General features: G+C 51.6%; 1 protein-coding gene across 1 annotated transcript in view; it reads left to right on the top strand.

Annotated features, from left to right (window-relative positions):
- Positions 1-558: 558 nt before the first annotated feature.
- LOC137317891 (zinc finger protein 436-like) overlaps positions 559-19,298 on the top strand; it is a 35,721-nt gene continuing 16,981 nt past the window's right edge. The window contains exons 1-4 of the mRNA XM_067980896.1: positions 559-3,394; positions 9,819-9,968; positions 10,826-10,980; positions 13,478-13,628. Coding sequence (XP_067836997.1) covers positions 737-1,582 — 846 coding nt within the window. The 5' untranslated portion in view covers positions 559-736 and the 3' untranslated portion in view covers positions 1,583-3,394; positions 9,819-9,968; positions 10,826-10,980; positions 13,478-13,628. The remainder of the gene's footprint in view (positions 3,395-9,818; positions 9,969-10,825; positions 10,981-13,477; positions 13,629-19,298) is intronic.

Below are 19,298 nucleotides of genomic sequence, written 5' to 3'. Positions count from 1 at the left end.
GGTGACCTGATAGTGGTCTTTAAGATGATGAGAGGTTTTGATAGGGTCGATGTGGAGAAAACGTTTCCACTTGTGGGGGAGTCCAAAACGAGGTCGTAAATATAAAATAGTGGCTAATGAATCCAGAGTCAGCACCTTCAGAGGAGGAGGGAGAGGGAGGGGGACCAGTGAGTGTCGAACTGAACTCAGCACCTTCAGAGAATGGAGAACACTCAGAGCACATTGGAAATGTTGTGCTAGGTTTGGATTTCAGCACAGGGAGGAGGGAGAGTGTGTGGGACGGGGATTTGCAGCTTTGGGGAAAAAAACGGAGGAAAGAATGTTCCATAGAAATTCGAATTGTTTGTTCTGAATTTCTATCCTGTACTTACAGTGCTGACTTTTGTAAACTCCTTTTACAGGGTATTAGAAGGGGAGGATTTGCTGACGGCAAAATCAAACCAAACAGCACGTCAAGATCTGACAGTCACTCGATACATCAGGACCTGAATATCATCGGTCTTTGAATGTAGAAGGAGAAATGCTTGTCTGTTCAGTGTGACCGGCAAAGCACCAAGACACACACACCCGAGTGAGAGTGTTCCAGTGCACTGACTGTGGAAAGAGCTTTAACCAGTTACATAACCTGAAAAAACATCGCACCATTCACAGCGGGGAGAAACCGTACACGTGTTCTGTGTGTGGACGAGGCTTCAACTGATCGTCCAACCTGGAGAGACACAAGGACACCCGGACCATGGAGAAACCGTGGAAATGTGGGGACTGTGGGAAGGGATTCAATTACCCATCCAGGCTGGAAACTCATCGACGCAGTCACACCGGGGAGAGGCCGTTCACCTGCTCCGTGTGTGGGAAGGGATTCACCACGTCATCCGGCCTCCTGAAACACCAGCGCACTCACACCGGGGAGAGGCCATTCACCTGCTCCGTGTGTGGGAAGAGTTTCACTTGTTCATCCGGCCTCCTGACACACCAGCGCACTCACACCGGAGAGAGGCCGTTCACCTGCTCCGTGTGTGGGAAGAGTTTCACTTGTTCATCCGGCCTCACTGAACACCAGCGCACTCACACCGGGGAGAGGCCGTTCAGTTGCTCTCAGTGCGGGAAGAAGTTCAGGTATTCATCCAACCTCACTGAACACCAACGTGTTCACACTGGGGAGAGACCGTTCACCTGCACCGTGTGTGGGAAGGGATTCACTTGTTCTTCCCACCTCACTGAACACCAGCGTGTTCACACTGGAGAGAGGCCATTCGTCTGCTCCTTGTGTGGGAAGGGGTTCATTAAATTATCCCACCATCTGAGACACCAGCGTGTTCACACCGGAGAGAGGCCGTTCACCTGCTCCGTGTGTGGGAAGAGATTCACTTGTTCATCCAACCTCACTGCCCACCAACTTGTTCACACCGATAAAAGACCTTTTAAATGTTCTGAGTGTGAGAAGAGCTTTAAGAGCAGAAATGATCTGCTGAAACACCAACGCACTCACACCGGGGAGAGGCCGTTCACCTGCTCCGTGTGTGGGAAGAGATTCACAAATTCACCCCACCTTCTGGCTCATCACCGTATTCACACTGGGTAGAGGCCGTTCACCTGCTCCGTGTGTGGGAAGAGATTCACTCGGTCATGCAACCTGCTGACACACCAGCGAGCTCACAACTGACTGCAGGGGTTGGATTCTGCTGTTATTGCTGCTGTTAATCACAGCCAGGACTGAGCCATGTTCATTGTGGCAGTATGATTCTGCTGATGTTAATGACCCCTATAACTGGGCTGAAGTTTGATATCCTGGATATATGTCAAATAAATCAGCTTTGATTCAAACACACAGTGTGTCGAGTCCTTAACGTCTCCAAGATAAGAGGAGACTAATTGATGTCCTGTTACCAACTAACCTTTTTTGAGCCTTTTCTCTTTTGTTAAAGAAAGACTTGCATTTCTACAGCACCTTTCAGGATGTCCAAAACCACTCTACAACCAATGAAGTACTTTTGAAGTGCAGTGACTGTTGTAATGTAGGAAATGCAGCAATTGATTTGCGCACAGCAAGGTGCCACAAACAGCAATGTGATCATGTCCAGATAACCTGTTTCAGTGATAATGGTAGAGGGATAAATACTGGCCAGGACGCAGGGGAGAACTCACCTGCTCTTCTTCAAATAATATCATGGGAAGTTTTACGTTCAGCTGAGAGGGCAAACGGGGACTCGGTTTAACGTCTCATCCGAAAAACGGCATCTCTGAAAGTGCAGCACTCCCTCAGTACTGACGAGAGTGTCAGCTTAGATTATGTGCTCAGGTCTCTGGAGTAGGATTTGAACTCTCGGCTTACTGACACAGAGACGAGAGTGCTACCACTGAACCACGGATGACACCTGATTATTACGACATATTATCTCGGTTCTCATACCTTCGGTTAGTCTCATGGATAAGTCCCAGCTCCCCATACCTTCCACACTGCCTCTCCTGGCCTTGGTATCCTGGGAAGGTATCGGTAACACGCCCGGGATCATTAACACAAAACCCAGTCTGTGAATCACTTTCAGCGACTGGACTTGGCGTGTGCCCCACAGCATCTCTCTCACCTTCGATGTGTGGATAGAGCATCAGGCCTGCAAACCTCGTCTGAAATTTAAATCCACTCAGCAAACATAGTGAACAAAAGAGGAAGAAGTAAACACAGGATGGCCCAATAATCCAGTTCTATGTTCAAAGGAGGAAGTCTGTTATCCAACTTCTCGAATGGACAAACCAAAGAAAGATCCCAAAAATAAAAAAAACCTTGAATTCTTTGCCAATACCATTCAAATCCTGAGAGATTCCTTCCTTTTCTGGAATTCCCCATCCCTGTGGGAGCCGCTATTGATCAAAACTGCTTCATGGACATTTCTGACAGTCAATATTAGTTGAGATTGAACCAATCACACAGCTCTGTGTCAGTTTGAATTATTCCTCTCTCTAGCCTGTAACCAATGAAACTTTTTTCCCTTTGGTTTGGTTTCAGTTTCACTGCTGGACCCACCACTCAAAGCACTTTATCTGATCTGGCCCTGGGAATCAGCAGACTCCTCGCTCATCTCCCACAGTGCCCCATCTCTCCTCCTCTTTTCACCCTTGCTTGTGTTCCACACTCTGGGCCTTGGCCCTTCCTCTGGGATTCTCACTATCAACAGGTGGGATTTGTTTGGAGACAGGATGTCCCAGATCTCCACCTTGAAAGGGACAAGGAGAGGACCCGATGGGCCGAATGGCACCGCCTGATTGCATCACAGCAGTGCCTAACAACCAACCTCCCTGAGCCCTGCTCATTATGGGATGTTGAGCTCTGTCTGTTATCGGATAGGAAACAGGAGCAGAATTCGATCCAAGTCGAGCCCAGGATTAATGGGAAGAGGTACAGAATTAACTTATAGCTTATTGAGTAAGAAATGTAATTGTCCCGGACACTCTCTGTCCCTCAGTATCTGTGTCCGGGGGAGAAGCTGATGGGCTTGTGTTACCTTTGTTGGTGAATCTTTGTCGTCATCATGGTGATGGGTGTCTGTACTGGGAAATGGGATATTTGATCAATCAGAGCAGCTCTTGTCAGCATCTGGTACCTCAGGTCAGGGACTGCATGGGTTATATACAGAGCAAAGCTCCTTCTACATTCTCCCATCAAACACTCCCAGATCAATGACAGCACAGCTATGCTCCGTATCTAACCCGTGCTGAACCTGCCTTGGGAATGTTTGAGGAGAGAGTGTAGAGGGAGCTTTTCCATATATATAACCCGTACTGTTCGTGCCCCTGGAGTGTTTGTTGGGACAGTGTAGATGGGGTTTTACTCGGTATCTAACCGGTGCTCTACCTGCCCTGGGAGTGTTTGCTGGGGCAGAGTACAGGGAGCTTTACTCCGTATCTAACCCTTGCTGTACCAGCCCCTGGAGTGTTTGATGGAACAGTGTCGAGGGAGTTTAGTCCGTATCTAACCCGTGCTGTATCTGCACTTCGGAGTGTTCAATGGAGCAATGTAGAGGGAGCTCTACTCTTTATCTAATCCGTGCTGTATCTGTCCTGCATGTGTTAGATGGGACAGTGTAGAGTGAGCGTTAATCTATATCTAACGAGTGCTGTAGCTGCCCTGGGAGTATTTGATGGGACAGTGTTGAGGGATCTTTACTCTGTATCTAACCCGTGCTGCCTGCCCTTGGAGTTTTTGATAGGATAGTGTGGAGGGAGCTTTACTCTGTTTGTAACTCGTGCTGCACCTGCCTTGGGATTGTTTGATGGGACAATATAGAGAGCGTTTTTCTGTATCTAATCCATGCTTTGCATGACCCTAGGTTGTTTTATGGAACAATGTCGAGGGAGCTTTAATCTGTATCGAACTCATGCTGTACCTGCCATGGGAGTGTTTGATGGGAAAGTTTAGAGGACGCATTGAGAGACAGGGAGGGAGAGACAGAGAGAGATAAAAAGACAGAGGGAGAGGGGGAGATAGGCAGAGAGAAAGCGAGGGGGACAGATAGATAGAGAGAAAAAGAGAGAGAACGAGAGCGAGAATGATGGAGAGAGAGAGGGAGAAAGAGAGAGAGAAAAAGTCATAGAGAGAGGGGAAGAGAGGCTGAGAGAGAGAGGATGATGGAAAGAGAGATAGAGAGAGAAAAGACAGAGAGGGCGAGAGAGGCAGAGGGATAGAGAGACAGGGGGAGCGAGGCAGAGGGAGTGAGAGACAGAGAGAGAGAGAGAGAAAGAGGCAGAGGGAGCGAAGCAGACAGAGAGACACCGAGAGAGAGAGGGGGAAAGAGGCAGAAGGAGAGAGAGGGACAGAGAGACGGAGAAAAAGACAGAGAGAGAGGGGGAAAGAGGCAGAGGGAGAGAGAAAGAATAAGACAGAAAGAGAGAGGGGGAGAGAGAGACAGAGAGAGAGAGAGAGGGACAGGGGGAGAGAAAAAGACAGAGAGAGAGAGTGAGCGAGAGAGGGGGACGGAGAGAGAGAAAAAGACAGAGGGGGGGGGGGGGGGGAAGAGAGAGAGAGAGAGGGTCTCCTGCCAGAAAGCGGGACGTGTGTCGGTGAGGGTCCTGCAGGGTGTTTGGGTGATGTGCCTGTCATGGTTGAATAGCTGCCAGTGTGTGTGACCTGTGGGTTGTGGGTGTGCGGCTTGCGACAGTGGTAATGTGTGAGGGTGAGAGGAAGCATCTGATTGAAAGAGTTTATTGGTCGATGGGAGATGGGGGCCCCCCTTGCTGGTGAGAAGCCATTAAACGGCCCAGAGAGGCCTGGCTGCTCGCGGGAATCGGGTAAATCACCAGGCAGGACCAATCCACTCTCTGCCTCTCTCCCCATCTCTCTCCGTCTTTTTCTCTCTGTCTGTCCCTCTCTGTCTTTCTCTCTCTCAGTCCCTCTTTCTCTGTCTTTCTCTCTCTCTGTCCCCCTCTCTCACCTCCTCTCTCTGTCTCTCCCTCGCTCTCTCTGTCTTTTTTTCTCTCTCTGTCCCTCTCTCTCTCTCTCTCTGCCTCTCTCCCCCTCTCTCTCTGTCCCTCTCTCTCTCTCTGACTCTCTCCCCGCTCTGCCTATTTCTCTCTCTCTCTCTGCCTCTCGCCCCCTCTCTCTGTCCTTTTCTCTCTCTCTGCCCCTCTCTCTCTCTCTGCCTCTCTCTCCCCCTCTCTCTCTGTCCCTCTCTCTCTCTCTCTCTGACTCTCTCCCCGCTCTGCCTATTTCCCTCTCTCTCTCTGCCTCTCGCCCTCTCTCTCTGTCCTTTTCTCTCTCTCTGCCCCTCTCTCTCTGTTGCCTCTCTGAATTTCTCTTGATTGAAAAATACTCAGGTACTGTACGGCCCGTGTGTGTCTCAGTGTCAGCTCCTGTACATGTACAGCACACAGTGGTAAATGGGAACGATTCACTCCTGTCTGGTACTGAACGGCCCGTGTGTTTCTCAGTGTCAGAGGGTGTGGGAAGCCGAGAGAGAGAGAGAGGAGGAGAGAGGGAAGAGAGAGAAAAGGACAGAAGAGACAGAGGGGGAGAGAGGCCGAGAGACAGAGGGTGACAGAGAGAGAGAGAAAGACAGAAAGAGAGATAGAAAGAGAGACAGAGAGATAAAAAGACAGTGAGAGGGGGAGATAGGCAGAGAGAAAGTGAGAGGGACAGATAGAGAGAAAAACAGAGAGAGAGAGAGAGAAAGAGAGCGAGAATGATGGAGAGAATGAGGGGGGAGAGAGAGAGAGGGGGAAGAGAGGCTGAGAGAGAGAGGATGATGGAGATAGAGATAGAGAGAGAAATAGACGGAGAGGGGGAGAGAGGCAGAGGGAGAGAGAGAGAGGTTTGCAGAGACAGGGGTAGAGAGGCCGAGAGAAAGAGAATGACAGAGGGAGAGAAAAGTACAGAGAGAGAGGGGGAGAGAGGCAGAGGGAGAGAGAGGGATAGAGAGACAAAGAAAAAGACAGAGAGAGGGGGAGAGAGGCCGAGAGAAAGAGAGTGACAGAGAGAGAGAAAAGGATGGAGAGACAGGGGGAGCGAGGCAGAGGGAGCGAGGCAGGGGGAGCGAGGCAGAGGGAGCGAGGCAGAGGGAGCGAGGCAGAGGGAGCGAGGCAGAGGGAGAGACAAAGAGAGAGGGAGAGAGACAAAGAGAGAGGGAGAGAGACACAGAGAGAGAGAGGGGGAGGGAGAGAGAGGGACAGGGGAGAGAAAAAGACAGAGAGAGAGAGAGACAGAGAGAGAGAGGGGGAGAGAGGCAGAGAGAGTGGGGGGGGAGAGAGAGAGAGAAAAAGGCAAGAATGGGGAGAGAGAGAGAGGGTCTCCTGCCAGAAAGTGGGACGTGTGTCGGTGTTCTCAGGTACGGTACGGCCCGTGTGTGTCTCAGTGTCAGCTCCTGTACATGTACAGTACACAGTGGGTAAAATGGAACGATTCACTCCTGTCTGGTACTGTACGCCCGTGTGTGTCTCAGTGTCAGCTCCTGTACATGTACAGTACACAGTGGGTAAAAGGGAACGATTCACACCTGTCTGGTACTGTACGGCCCGTGTGTGTCTCAGTGTCAGAGGGGATGAGAGGCCGAGAGGGGGGGGGAGAGGGAGAGAGAAAGAGACAAAGAGATGGGGAGAGAGGCAGAGAGAGAGTGAGGGGGACAGAGAGAGAGAGAGAGAGGCAGAGAGAGAGAGAAAAAGACAGAGAGAGGCAGAGAGTGTGAGGGGGTCTCCTGCCAGAAAGCGGGACGTGTGTCGGTGAGGGTCCTGCAGGGTGTTTGGGTGATGTGCCTGTCATGGTTGAATAGCTGCCAATGTGTGTGACCTGTGAGTTGTGGGTGTGCAGCTTGCAACAGTGGTAATGTGTGAGGGTGAGAGGAAGCATCTGATTGAAAGAGTTTATTGCGAGATGGGAGATGGGGCCCCCCCTTACTGGTGAGAAGCCATTAAACAGCCCAGAGAGGCCTGGCTGCTTGCAGGAATCGGGTAAATCACCAGGCAGTACCAATCCACTCTCTGCTCTCTCCCCCCCACTCTCTGTCCTTTTCTCTCTCTCTCTCTGCCTCTCGCCCCCTCTCTCTCTGTCTCTCTCTCTCTGTTGTCTCTCTGAATTTTTCTTGATTGAAAAGTACTCTGAAATATTCAGTCTCACTGTTCAAAATAACAACAACAATTAAACAGCCCAGAGAGACCTCTCTCGTCCCTCTCTCTCTCTGTCCCCCTCTCTCTCTGTCCCCATCTCTCTCTCTTTTTCTCTCTCTCTCTCTCGCTCTGTTTCTCTCTCCCCCTCTCTCTCTGTCTTTCTATGTCATTTAAACAGAGAGAGTCTGACCGAACCGATCATTTTCTCTCTCTCCGTCCCTCTCTCTCTCTGTCCCTCTCTCTCTGTCCCTCTCTCTCTCTCTCCCTCTCTCTCTCTGTCCCTCTCTCTCTCTGTCCCTCTCTCTCTGTCCCTCTTTCTCTCTGTCTGTCTCTCTGTCCTCACACTCTCTTGTCGCTCTGAATTTTTCTTGATTGACAAGTACTCGATTCACCTTTCTGCAGCATTTTTATTTATTAAAATGTTTTCTATATTAAAGCTTCAATTAGAGGCTGGAAACCTGTCAGTTAAATCTCGTTTCTCAATGGATGATTTGAGTGTTTGAAATGGTGCTGTGCCCTGAGCTCGGAACCTGTTTGCCATCCAGACCCGGGGAGGTGAGAATGAGATGGAGTCCCTGCTCCCTCCACAGCTCTTTACAGTAAACACACAGAGAGAATGAAATGGTCAAACACTGTCTGAGAAACAGCAGCCATTCCAGCTCTGCAGCCCTTGTGTATTCGGAGCAGATTCCGCCCAACTTTAGTTCTTTCAATGTGGACGCCGGGCAGGGTGGGATGTGTCGGAGGTCCCCGGGGTGTTTGGGTCACGAGGGGAGGGGGGAGACAGGCTGAGGGTGGGGGGGGACTCGGTTTGGGGTGAGGGAAGAGGGGGAGACAGGCTGAGGGTGGGGGGGACTCGGTTTGGGGTGAGGGAAGAGGGGGAGACAGGCTGAGGGTGGGGGGGGACTCGGTTTGGGGTGAGGGAAGAGGGGGAGACAGGCTGAGGGTGGGGGGGACTCGGTTTGGGGTGAGGGAAGAGGGGGAGACAGGCTGAGGGTGGGGGGGACTCGGTTTGGGGTGAGGGAAGAGGGGGAGACAGGCTGAGGGTGGGGGGGACTCGGTTTGGGGTGAGGGAAGAGGGGGAGACAGGCTGAGGGTGGGGGGGACTCGGTTTGGGGTGAGGGAAGAGGGGGAGACAGGCTGAGGGTGGGGGGACTCGGTTTGGGGTGAGGGAAGAGGGGGAGACAGGCTGAGGGTGGGGGGGACTCGGTTTGGGGTGAGGGAAGAGGGGGAGACAGGCTGAGGGTGGGGGGGACTCGGTTTGGGGTGAGGGAAGAGGGGGAGACAGGCTGAGGGTGGGGGGGACTCGGTTTGGGGTGAGGGAAGAGGGGGAGACAGGCTGAGGGTGGGGGGACTCGGTTTGGGGTGAGGGAAGAGGGGGAGACAGGCTGAGGGTGGGGGGACTCGGTTTGGGGTGAGGGAAGAGGGGGAGACAGGCTGAGGGTGGGGGGGACTCGGTTTGGGGTGAGGGAAGAGGGGGAGACAGGCTGAGGGTGGGGGGGACTCGGTTTGGGGTGAGGGAAGAGGGGGAGACAGGCTGAGGGTGGGGGGGACTCGGTTTGGGGTGAGGGAAGAGGGGGAGACAGGCTGAGGGTGGGGGGGGACTCGGTTTGGGGTGAGGGAAGAGGGGGAGACAGGCTGAGGGTGGGGGGGACTCGGTTTGGGGTGAGGGAAGAGGGGGAGACAGGCTGAGGGTGGGGGGACTCGGTTTGGGGTGAGGGAAGAGGGGGAGACAGGCTGTGAGGGTTTCAAATCAGTAAAATATGTCCTTGAAATGTGGCTCATTCCAACAGACAGGTCTCCTGGTCAAACCAGTCCTGCCCTGGGCTGTCCCTGGATTAACATGAGAATGGACAGGTCCCTGAGGGAGACACATTGAGATTCAGTCTAATATCTCAAAGGCTGAAGCAGGGAGCTCCCCGGGGGTCGGGGATGGCCGTGTGTCTCGTCCCAAACCCTCCCCAGGGGCGGGGACAATCTCTCAGTCTGCCGGGGTCCTCCAGCCTGTCCTGAGTGTATTTCTCTCTCTGTCTCTCTCCCAACTTTTCTCTCTCTTTAGATTTTCTGGTTTGTAACCCGGATTTGTGTCTCAGTGTTGGTGCTGAGGGATTGTCGGTGTAACTGGGAGAGGGAGTGGGAGGGAGGGAGCTCTGGGCTCTTGCTGTGCCTTTTTAATCCCTTGCTTTTGTATTTTAATCAATTCCCTCTCTCTCTCTCTCTCTCCTAAGGAATCTTTTCGATGAAATGCTGCAAGGAGATGATCCAGAAAGAGACATTTTGTGAGAAGGAGGAGGAGGAATCCTGGGCCAAGAATCGTTCTCTCCGCTGGGGACCGACTGACTGAGACCTTCACCGCAGCCTGGACCCGATGGGGGCACGTGAGTAATGTCTGTCTGTTACCCTGGCGGTTAATTCCCTCTCAGAGCCCCTGGGTTTTAAACAGGAGGGTGGAGATCACACAGGGAGGGGGAGTATGTCACAGGGAGGGTGGGGGGAGATTGAACAGGGAGGGGGGAGGGATTGAACAGGGAGGGGGGAGCTGCTGATTCAAACAAGAGAAAACAGCAAAGGGAAAAGCTGTTGAACTTTCCCACATGGCAATAAACAGAACAGAAATAGCAACAAAGTCCAGACATTGTGTGTCCGGGGCCCAGGGACAGAAGAGAAAACAAACCCAGGGGAGGTTTGGACCCTCAGCAAACACTGAGCAGCACAAACAGACAGACAGACAGACAGAGCAGCACCTGTTAGGGGCAGTCAGAGGCAAAGCACGAGAGAAAAATCCTACAGACTTGGATTAGGGAGAGGAGCAAGATGGAGCTCTCGAGCCTGTCCCCAGAGTCTCTCTCAGCATTGCACTCTCTCCTCTTTAGATTCTGTTCTCTGCAACTGGGGGAGAGTGAGTGAGAAAGAGGGGGGAGAGAGGGGGGAGACGGAGAGAGAGGGAGGGAGGGAGGGAGGGAGGGAGGAGGGGGAGACGGAGAGAGAGGGAGGGAGGGAGAGCGGGAGGAGACAAAGAGTGAGAGGGAGGGAGGGGGAGAGGGGGGAGACGGAGAGAGAGGGAGGGAGGAGGGGGAGACGGAGAGAGAGGGAGGGAGGGAGAGCGGGAGGAGACAAAGAGTGAGAGGGAGGGAGGGGGAGAGGGAGTGGGTCGGAGGAAGCTCTGGGCTCTTGCTGTGCCTTTTTAATCCCTTGCTTTTGTATTTTAATCAATTCCCTCTCTCTTTTTCCCGAGGAATCTCTTTGATAAAATGCTGCAAGGAGATGATCCAGAAAGAGACATTTTGTGAGGTGGAGCAGGAGGAATCCTGGGCCAAGAATCGTTCTTTCCGCTGGGGACCGACTGACTGAGATCTTCACCGCAGCCTGGACCCGATGGGGGTCACATGAGTAATGTCTGGGTTACCCCGGGGGTTAATTCCCTCTCAGAGCCCCTGGGTTGTAAACAGGAGGGTGGAGATCACACAGGGAGGGGGAACATTACACAGGGAGGGGGGAGAGATTGAATAGGGAGAGGGGGGGGGAGAGATTGAACAGGGAGAGGGGGGAGAGATTGAACAGGGAGAGGGGGGAGAGATTGAACAGGGAGTGGGGGGGAGAGATTGAACAGGGAGAGGGGGGGAGAGATTGAACAGGGAGAGGGGGGAGAGATTGAACAGGGAGAGGGGGGGAGAGATTGAACAGGGAGGGGGGGAGAGATTGAACAGGGAGAGGGGGGAGAGATTGAACAGGGAGAGGGGGGAGAGATTGAACAGGGAGAGGGGGGAGAGATTGAACAGGGAGAGGGGGGAGAGATTGAACAGGGAGAGGGGGGAGAGATTGAACAGGGAGAGGGGGGGAGAGATTGAACAGGGAGAGGGGGGAGAGATTGAACAGGGAGAGGGGGGAGAGATTGAACAGGGAGAGGGGGGAGAGATTGAACAGGGAGAGGGGGGAGAGATTGAACAGGGAGAGGGGGGGAGAGATTGAACAGGGAGAGGGGGGAGAGATTGAACAGGGAGAGGGGGGGAGAGATTGAACAGGGAGGGGGGGAGAGATTGAACAGGGAGAGGGGGGGAGAGATTGAACAGGGAGAGGGGGGAGAGATTGAACAGGGAGAGGGGGGAGAGATTGAACAGGGAGAGGGGGGAGAGATTGAACAGGGAGAGGGGGGAGAGATTGAACAGGGAGAGGGGGGAGAGATTGAACAGGGAGAGGGGGGAGAGATTGAACGGAGAGGGGGGAGAGATTGAACGGAGAGGGGGGAGAGATTGAACAGGGAGAGGGGGGAGAGATTGAACAGGGAGAGGGGGGAAGAGATTGAACAGGGAGAGGGGGGAGAGATTGAACAGGGAGAGGGGGGAGAGATTGAACAGGGAGAGGGGGGAGAGATTGAACAGGGAGAGGGGGGAGAGATTGAACAGGGAGAGGGGGAGAGATTGAACAGGGAGAGGGGGGAGAGATTGAACAGGGAGAGGGGGAGTGATTGAACAGGGAGAGGGGGAGTGATTGAACAGGGAGAGGGGGGAGAGATTGAACAGGGAGAGGGGGGAGAGATTGAACAGGGAGAGGGGGGAGACATTGAACAGGGAGAGGGGGGAGAGATTGAACAGGGAGAGGGGGGAGAGATTGAACAGGGAGAGGAGGGAGAGATTGAACAGGGAGAGGGGGGAGAGATTGAACAGGGAGAGGGGGGAGAGATTGAACAGGGAGAGGGGGGAGAGATTGAACAGGGAGAGGGGGGAGAGATTGAACAGGGAGAGGGGGGAGAGATTGAACAGGGAGAGGGGGGAGAGATTGAACAGGGAGAGGGGGGAGAGATTGAACAGGGAGAGGGGGGAGAGATTGAACAGGGAGAGGGGGGAGAGATTGAACAGGGAGAGGGGGGAGAGATTGAACAGGGAGAGGGGGGAGAGATTGAACAGGGAGAGGGGGGAGAGATTGAACAGGGAGAGGGGGGAGAGATTGAACAGGGAGAGGGGGGAGAGATTGAACAGGGAGAGGGGGGAGAGATTGAACAGGGAGAGGGGGGAGAGATTGAACAGGGAGAGGGGGGAGAGATTGAACAGGGAGAGGGGGGAGAGATTGAACAGGGAGAGGGGGGAGAGATTGAACAGGGAGAGGGGGGAGAGATTGAACAGGGAGAGGGGGGAGAGATTGAACAGGGAGAGGGGGGAGAGATTGAACAGGGAGAGGGGGGAGAGATTGAACAGGGAGAGGGGGGAGAGATTGAACAGGGAGAGGGGGGAGAGATTGAACAGGGAGAGGGGGGAGAGATTGAACAGGGAGAGGGGGGAGAGATTGAACAGGGAGGGGGGAGAGATCGAACAGGGAGAGGGGGGAGAGATCGAACAGGGAGAGGGGGGAGAGATTGAACAGGGAGAGGGGGGAGAGATTGAACAGGGAGAGGGGGGAGAGATTGAACAGGGAGGGGGGAGCTGCTGATTCAAACAAGAGAAAACAGTGAAGGGAAAAGCTGTCGAACTTTCCCACATGGCAACAAACAGAACAGAAGTCGCAACAAAGTCCAGACATTGTGTCTCCGGGGCCCAGGGACAGAAGAGAAAACAAACCCAGGGGAGGTTTGGACCCTCAGCAAACACTGAGCAGCACAGACAGACAGACAGAGCGGCACCTGTTCGGGGCAGTCAGAGGCAAAGCACGAGAGAAAAATCCTGCAGACTTGGATTAGGGAGAGGAGCAAGATGGAGCTCTCAAGCCTGACCCCTGAGTGTCTCTCTCAGCATTGCACTCTCTCCTCTTTAGATTCTGTTCTCTGCAACTGAGAGAGGGGGAGAGAGGCGGGAGGGAGGGTCGGTCGGAGGAAGCTCTGGGCTCTTGCTGTGCCTTTTTAATCCCTTGCTTTTGTATTTTAATCAATTCCCTCTCTCTCTCTCTTTTTCCTGAGGAATCTGTTTGATAAAATGCTGCAAGGAGATGATCCAGAAAGAGACATTTTGTGAGAAGGAGGAGGAGGAATCCTGGGCCAAGAATCGTTCTCTCCGCTGGGGACTGACTGACTGAGACCTTCACCGCAGCCTGGACCCGATGGGGGTCACGTGAGTAATGTCTGGGTTACTCTGGGGTCACTGGGTGCACACTGGGATCACTGGGACATTGAGGGGATACTGGGGGTGGGGGTCACTGGGACATTCTGGGGACACTGGGGGGGTCACTGGGACATTGTTGTTGTGTTGTGGTTGTGGTCGAAACATACTTTTTCCAAGATGGTGGCCGCGCTTGTCGCCATTTTGTCCATGCTGTCCCTATGCAAGAACACATAGAAATATATAATTAATATATAGATAATTTATATTATATATACAAGATGGCGGCTGCGCCTGCCGCCATTTTGTCCAAGACGGACTCCGCCCAAATCCCATGAATGAATAAAAAAAAATTGTCTCTGATATGGGTGGGATTTCTCTCTGATGAGTCGGATTTCTCTCTGATATGGGTGGGATTTCTCTCTGATATGGGTGGGATTTCTCTCTGATATGGGTGGGATTTCTCTCTGATATGGGTGGGATTTCTCTCTGATATGGGTGGGATTTCTCTCTGATATGGGTCGGATTTCTCTCTGATGAGTCGGATTTCTCTCTGATATGGGTGGGATTTCTCTCTGATATGGGTCGGATTTCTCTCTGATGAGTCGGATTTCTCCCTGATGTGGGTGGGATTTCTCTCTGATATGGGTGGGATTTCTCTCTGATATGGGTGGGATTTCTCTCTGATATGGGTGGGATTTCTCTCTGATATGGAATGGGATTTCTCTCTGATATGGGTGGGATTTCTCCCTGATGTGGGTGGGATTTCTCCCTGATATGGGTGGGATTTCTCCATGATATGGGTGGGATTTCTCCCTGATATGGGTGGGATTTCTCCATGATATGGGTAGGATTTCTCCCTGATATGAGTCGGATTTCTCCCTGATATGGGTGGGATTTCTCTCTGATACGGGTGGGATTTCTCCCTGATATGGGTGGGATTTCTCCATGATATGGGTGGGATTTCTCTCTGATACGGGTGGGATTTCTCTCTGATATGGGTGGGATTTCTCTCTGATACGGGTGGGATTTTTCCCTGATATGAGTCGGATTTCTCCCTGATGTGGGTGGGATTTCTCCCTGATGTGGGTGGGATTTCTCCCTGATATGGGTGGGATTTCTCCCTGATATGGGTGGGATTTCTCTCTGATATGGGTGGGATTTCTCTCTGATATGGGTCGGATTTCTCTCTGATGAGTCGGATTTCTCTCTGATATGGGTGGGATTTCTCTCTGATATGGGTGGGATTTCTCCCTGATATGGGTGGGATTTCTCTCTGATATGGGTCGGATTTCTCTCTGATGAGTCGGATTTCTCTCTGATATTGGTGGGATTTCTCTCTGATATGGGTGGGATTTCTCCCTGATATGGGTGGGATTTCTCTCTGATATGGGTGGGATTTCTCCCTGATATGGGTGGGATTTCTCTCTGATATGGGTGGGATTTCTCCCTGATATGGGTGGGATTTCTCTCTGATATGGGTGGGATTTCTCCCTGATATGGGTGGGATTTCTCTCTGATATGGGTGGGATTTCTCTCTGATATGGGTGGGATTTCTCCCTGATATGGGTGGGATTTCTCTCTGATATGGGTGGGATTTCTCTCTGATATGGGTGGGATTTCTCTCTGATATGGGTGGGATTTCTCTCTGATATGGGTCGGATTTCTCTCTGATGAGTCGGATTTCTCCCTGATGTGGGTGGGATTTCTCTCTGATATGGGTGGGATTTCTCTCTGATATGGGTGGGATTTCTCTCTGATATGGAATGGGATTTCTCTCTGATATGGGTGGGATTTCTCCCTGATGTGGAATGGGATTTCTCTCTGATATGGGTGGGATTTCTCCCTGATGTGGGTGGGATTTCTCTCTGATATGGGTGGGATTTCTCCCTGATGTGGGTGGGATTTCTCCCTGATATGGGTGGGATTTCTCCCTGATATGGGTGGGATTTCTCTCTGATATGGGTGGGATTTCTCCCTGATATGAGTCGGATTTCTCCCTGATATGGGTGGGATTTCTCTCTGATATGGGTGGGATTTCTCTCTGATATGGAATGGGATTTCTCTCTGATATGGGTGGGATTTCTCCCTGATGTGGGTGGGATTTCTCCCTGATATGGGTGGGATTTCTCCATGATATGGGTGGGATTTCTCCCTGATATGGGTGGGATTTCTCCATGATATGGGTAGGATTTCTCCCTGATATGATTCGGATTTCTCCCTGATATGGGTGGGATTTCTCTCTGATACGGGTGGGATTTCTCCCTGATACGGGTGGGATTTCTCTCTGATATGGGTGGGATTTCTCTCTGATATGGGTGGGATTTCTCTCTGATATGGGTGGGATTTCTCTCTGATATGGGTCGGATTTCTCTCTGATGAGTCGGATTTCTCTCTGATATGGGTCGGATTTCTCTCTGATATGGGTCGGATTTCTCTCTGATGAGTCGGATTTCTCCCTGATGTGGGTGGGATTTCTCTCTGATATGGGTGGGATTTCTCCCTGATATGGGTGGGATTTCTCTCTGATATGGGTGGGATTTCTCTCTGATATGGAATGGGATTTCTCTCTGATATGGGTGGGATTTCTCCCTGATGTGGGTGGGATTTCTCCCTGATATGGGTGGGATTTCTCTCTGATATGGGTGGGATTTCTCTCTGATATGGAATGGGATTTCTCTCTGATATGGGTGGGATTTCTCCCTGATATGGGTGGGATTTCTCCATGATATGGGTGGGATTTCTCCCTGATATGGGTGGGATTTCTCCATGATATGGGTAGGATTTCTCCCTGATATGAGTCGGATTTCTCCCTGATATGGGTGGGATTTCTCTCTGATACGGGTGGGATTTCTCCCTGATATGGGTGGGATTTCTCCATGATATGGGTGGGATTTCTCTCTGATATGGGTGGGATTTCTCTCTGATACGGGTGGGATTTCTCCCTGATATGAGTCGGATTTCTCCCTGATGTGGGTGGGATTTCTCCCTGATGTGGGTGGGATTTCTCCCTGATATGGGTGGGATTTCTCCCTGATATGGGTGGGATTTCTCTCTGATATGGGTCGGATTTCTCTCTGATGAGTCGGATTTCTCTCTGATATGGGTGGGATTTCTCTCTGATATGGGTGGGATTTCTCCCTGATATGGGTGGGATTTCTCTCTGATATGGGTCGGATTTCTCTCTGATGAGTCGGATTTCTCTCTGATATGGGTGGGATTTCTCTCTGATATGGGTGGGATTTCTCCCTGATTCTATGATTCTTTGTCAGTATTGGGGCAATGGTCTATCAGTAACTCCCTCAGGTGTGCAGATGACACTAATCCTTCGATAAACACACCCTCGGTGATGCTTGACTTTAAATTTAAATCCAGGGACCATCGCAGTCCCTTTACTGTCCCAATGTTAGTGGGTGAGCAGCAGTCAGTGTCTGGGACATTGACATCTGGTCAGGGGCCTCACAATGTCCCGTGTCCTGGTTACTCAAACACTCCCCCAGCTCTCTCTCTCTCTCTCTCTCTTCACTCTTGTTTGCATGTGTTGCTAAATGTGCATCTGTGCCCTTTTGGAGATCTTATCTGAGCCTCTGATATGAAGAGTCCATTGTTCTCATTCTGTGACCATCCTTTGACGAACACAACAAGCTCCCACATTTTAAAGGCCGACATTGTCCGATCCCCAATACACGGTGCAACATTCAAATCTGTTGGTCGCAGGGAATGAGAATATCAGGCAGCCTCAGAAGTGACAATGGGTCCAGTTTAGGATCGAGCAACTTCCTTGTATCCTGGCGTTAACTCACGGGGATTCAGGGAATCAGCAAATTGGTGATAACGGAGATCGATGAAACCATCAGGGACCAGGCCTTGGACAAGGGGCAGTTGGGAGTGAGATGGAAAGTCAGGCGTCCATTTTCACACACAGTGTAAGACACAGAGGAATAAAGTGCTGCAGAAAGATTGAGGTTACTGAGGGTACGGTAGCACCATGGTTATGTCTCTGGACTATTGATCCAGAGGCCTGGACTATTGATCCAGTAGGACGAGAGTTTAAATCCCCCCATGTCCATTTGAGAAATTGAATTCAGTTTATAAACCAGTTGAAAATAAAGAGCTGGTCTCAGTAACAGTGACCGTGAAACTGTCGGATTGTAAAAACCCAACTGGTTCACAAATGTCCTTCAGGGAAGGAAACCTGCCGTCCTTACCCGGTCTGGGCCTATATGTGACTCCAGTCCCACACCAACGTGGTTGACGTTTATTTGCCCTCTGAAGTTCAAGACGAGGGCTCATCACCACCTTCTCAGGGCAACTCGGGACGGGCAATAAATGGCGGCCTTGCCAGCGACGCCCACATCCCGAGAATGAATAAATATATCCACTATTCACCTGTAAGGCAATCCTTGGGCTGGACTCCCCGCACTTTCACCCCACTCCTTCAATTTAGAATTATTTCACCCAGAGGGTGGTGGGGGTCTGGAACTCACTGCCTGAGAGGGTGGGAGAGGCAGAAACCCTCAACTCATTTAAAAAGTACCTGGATGTGCACCTGAAGTGCCGTAACCTCCAGGGCTACGGACCGAGTGCTGGAAAGTGGGGTCAGGCTGGGTGGTTTCTCACCTTAAATCTACGCCCTCTGGTTCTCGACCGTTCCTCCAATGGGAACAGTTTCTCTCTATCTACTCTGTCGAGACCCTTCATGATTTTGAACACCTTGATCAAATCAAATGAGGACAAACACCTCGCTATGGCCATCCCCACACCTCCACGACTCGCCTTTAAACAGCCACCCAACCTCAAACAGACCATCGTTCGCAGCAAATTACCTAGCTTTCAAGAGAACAGCGTCCACGACACCACACAAACCTGCCACGGTAACCTCTGCAAGACATGCCAGATCATCGACACGGATACCACCATCACACGAGAGGACACCATCCACCAGGTGCATGGTTCATACTCCTGTGACTCGGCCAACGTTGTCTACCTCATACGTTGCAGGAAAGGATGCCCCAGAGCATGGTACATTGGCGAGACCATGCAGACGCTGCGACAACGGATGAACGGACACCGCGCAACAATCGCCAAACAGGAGGGTTCCCTCCCAGTCGGGGAACACTTCAGCAGTCATGGACATTCATCCACCGACCTTCGGGTAAGCGTACTCCAAGGCGGCCTTCGAGACACACGACAACGCAAAATCGTCGAGCAGAAATTGATAGCCAAGTTCCGCACCCATGAGGACGGCCTCAACCGGGATCTTGGGTTCATGTCACACTACACGTTACCCCACCAGCGAACAAATGTTATCTGTTTTTAATATAACGGGTCAGTTGCTGTCTTTTCTATGTTTCTACCTCTCTATCTCTGTTTTTTTTTGTTTGTTGTTTTTTTTTGGTGATTTGTATATTCTGTGAGACCTGGCAGGTAACACCTGTCTGTCTGCACACTGATTGCCTTGGCAACGGGCAGTTGAAAAAACTGTCTGCACTCACCAAGCATTGTTCTGTGAATTATAAATGCGATTTCATTTCGAGGATTTCATTTTCACATCGTTCACCTGACGAAGGAGGAAGCCTCCGAAAGCTTGTGAATTTAAAATAAAATTGCTGGACTATAACTTGGTGTTGTAAAATTGTTTACAATTGTCAACCCCAGTCCATCACCGGCATCTCCACATCA

This window comes from Heptranchias perlo, unplaced genomic scaffold (assembly GCF_035084215.1).
Source record: "Heptranchias perlo isolate sHepPer1 unplaced genomic scaffold, sHepPer1.hap1 HAP1_SCAFFOLD_637, whole genome shotgun sequence".
Taxonomy (NCBI): Eukaryota; Metazoa; Chordata; class Chondrichthyes; order Hexanchiformes; family Hexanchidae; genus Heptranchias; species Heptranchias perlo.
This window is presented reverse-complemented; position numbering and strand designations above follow the sequence as displayed.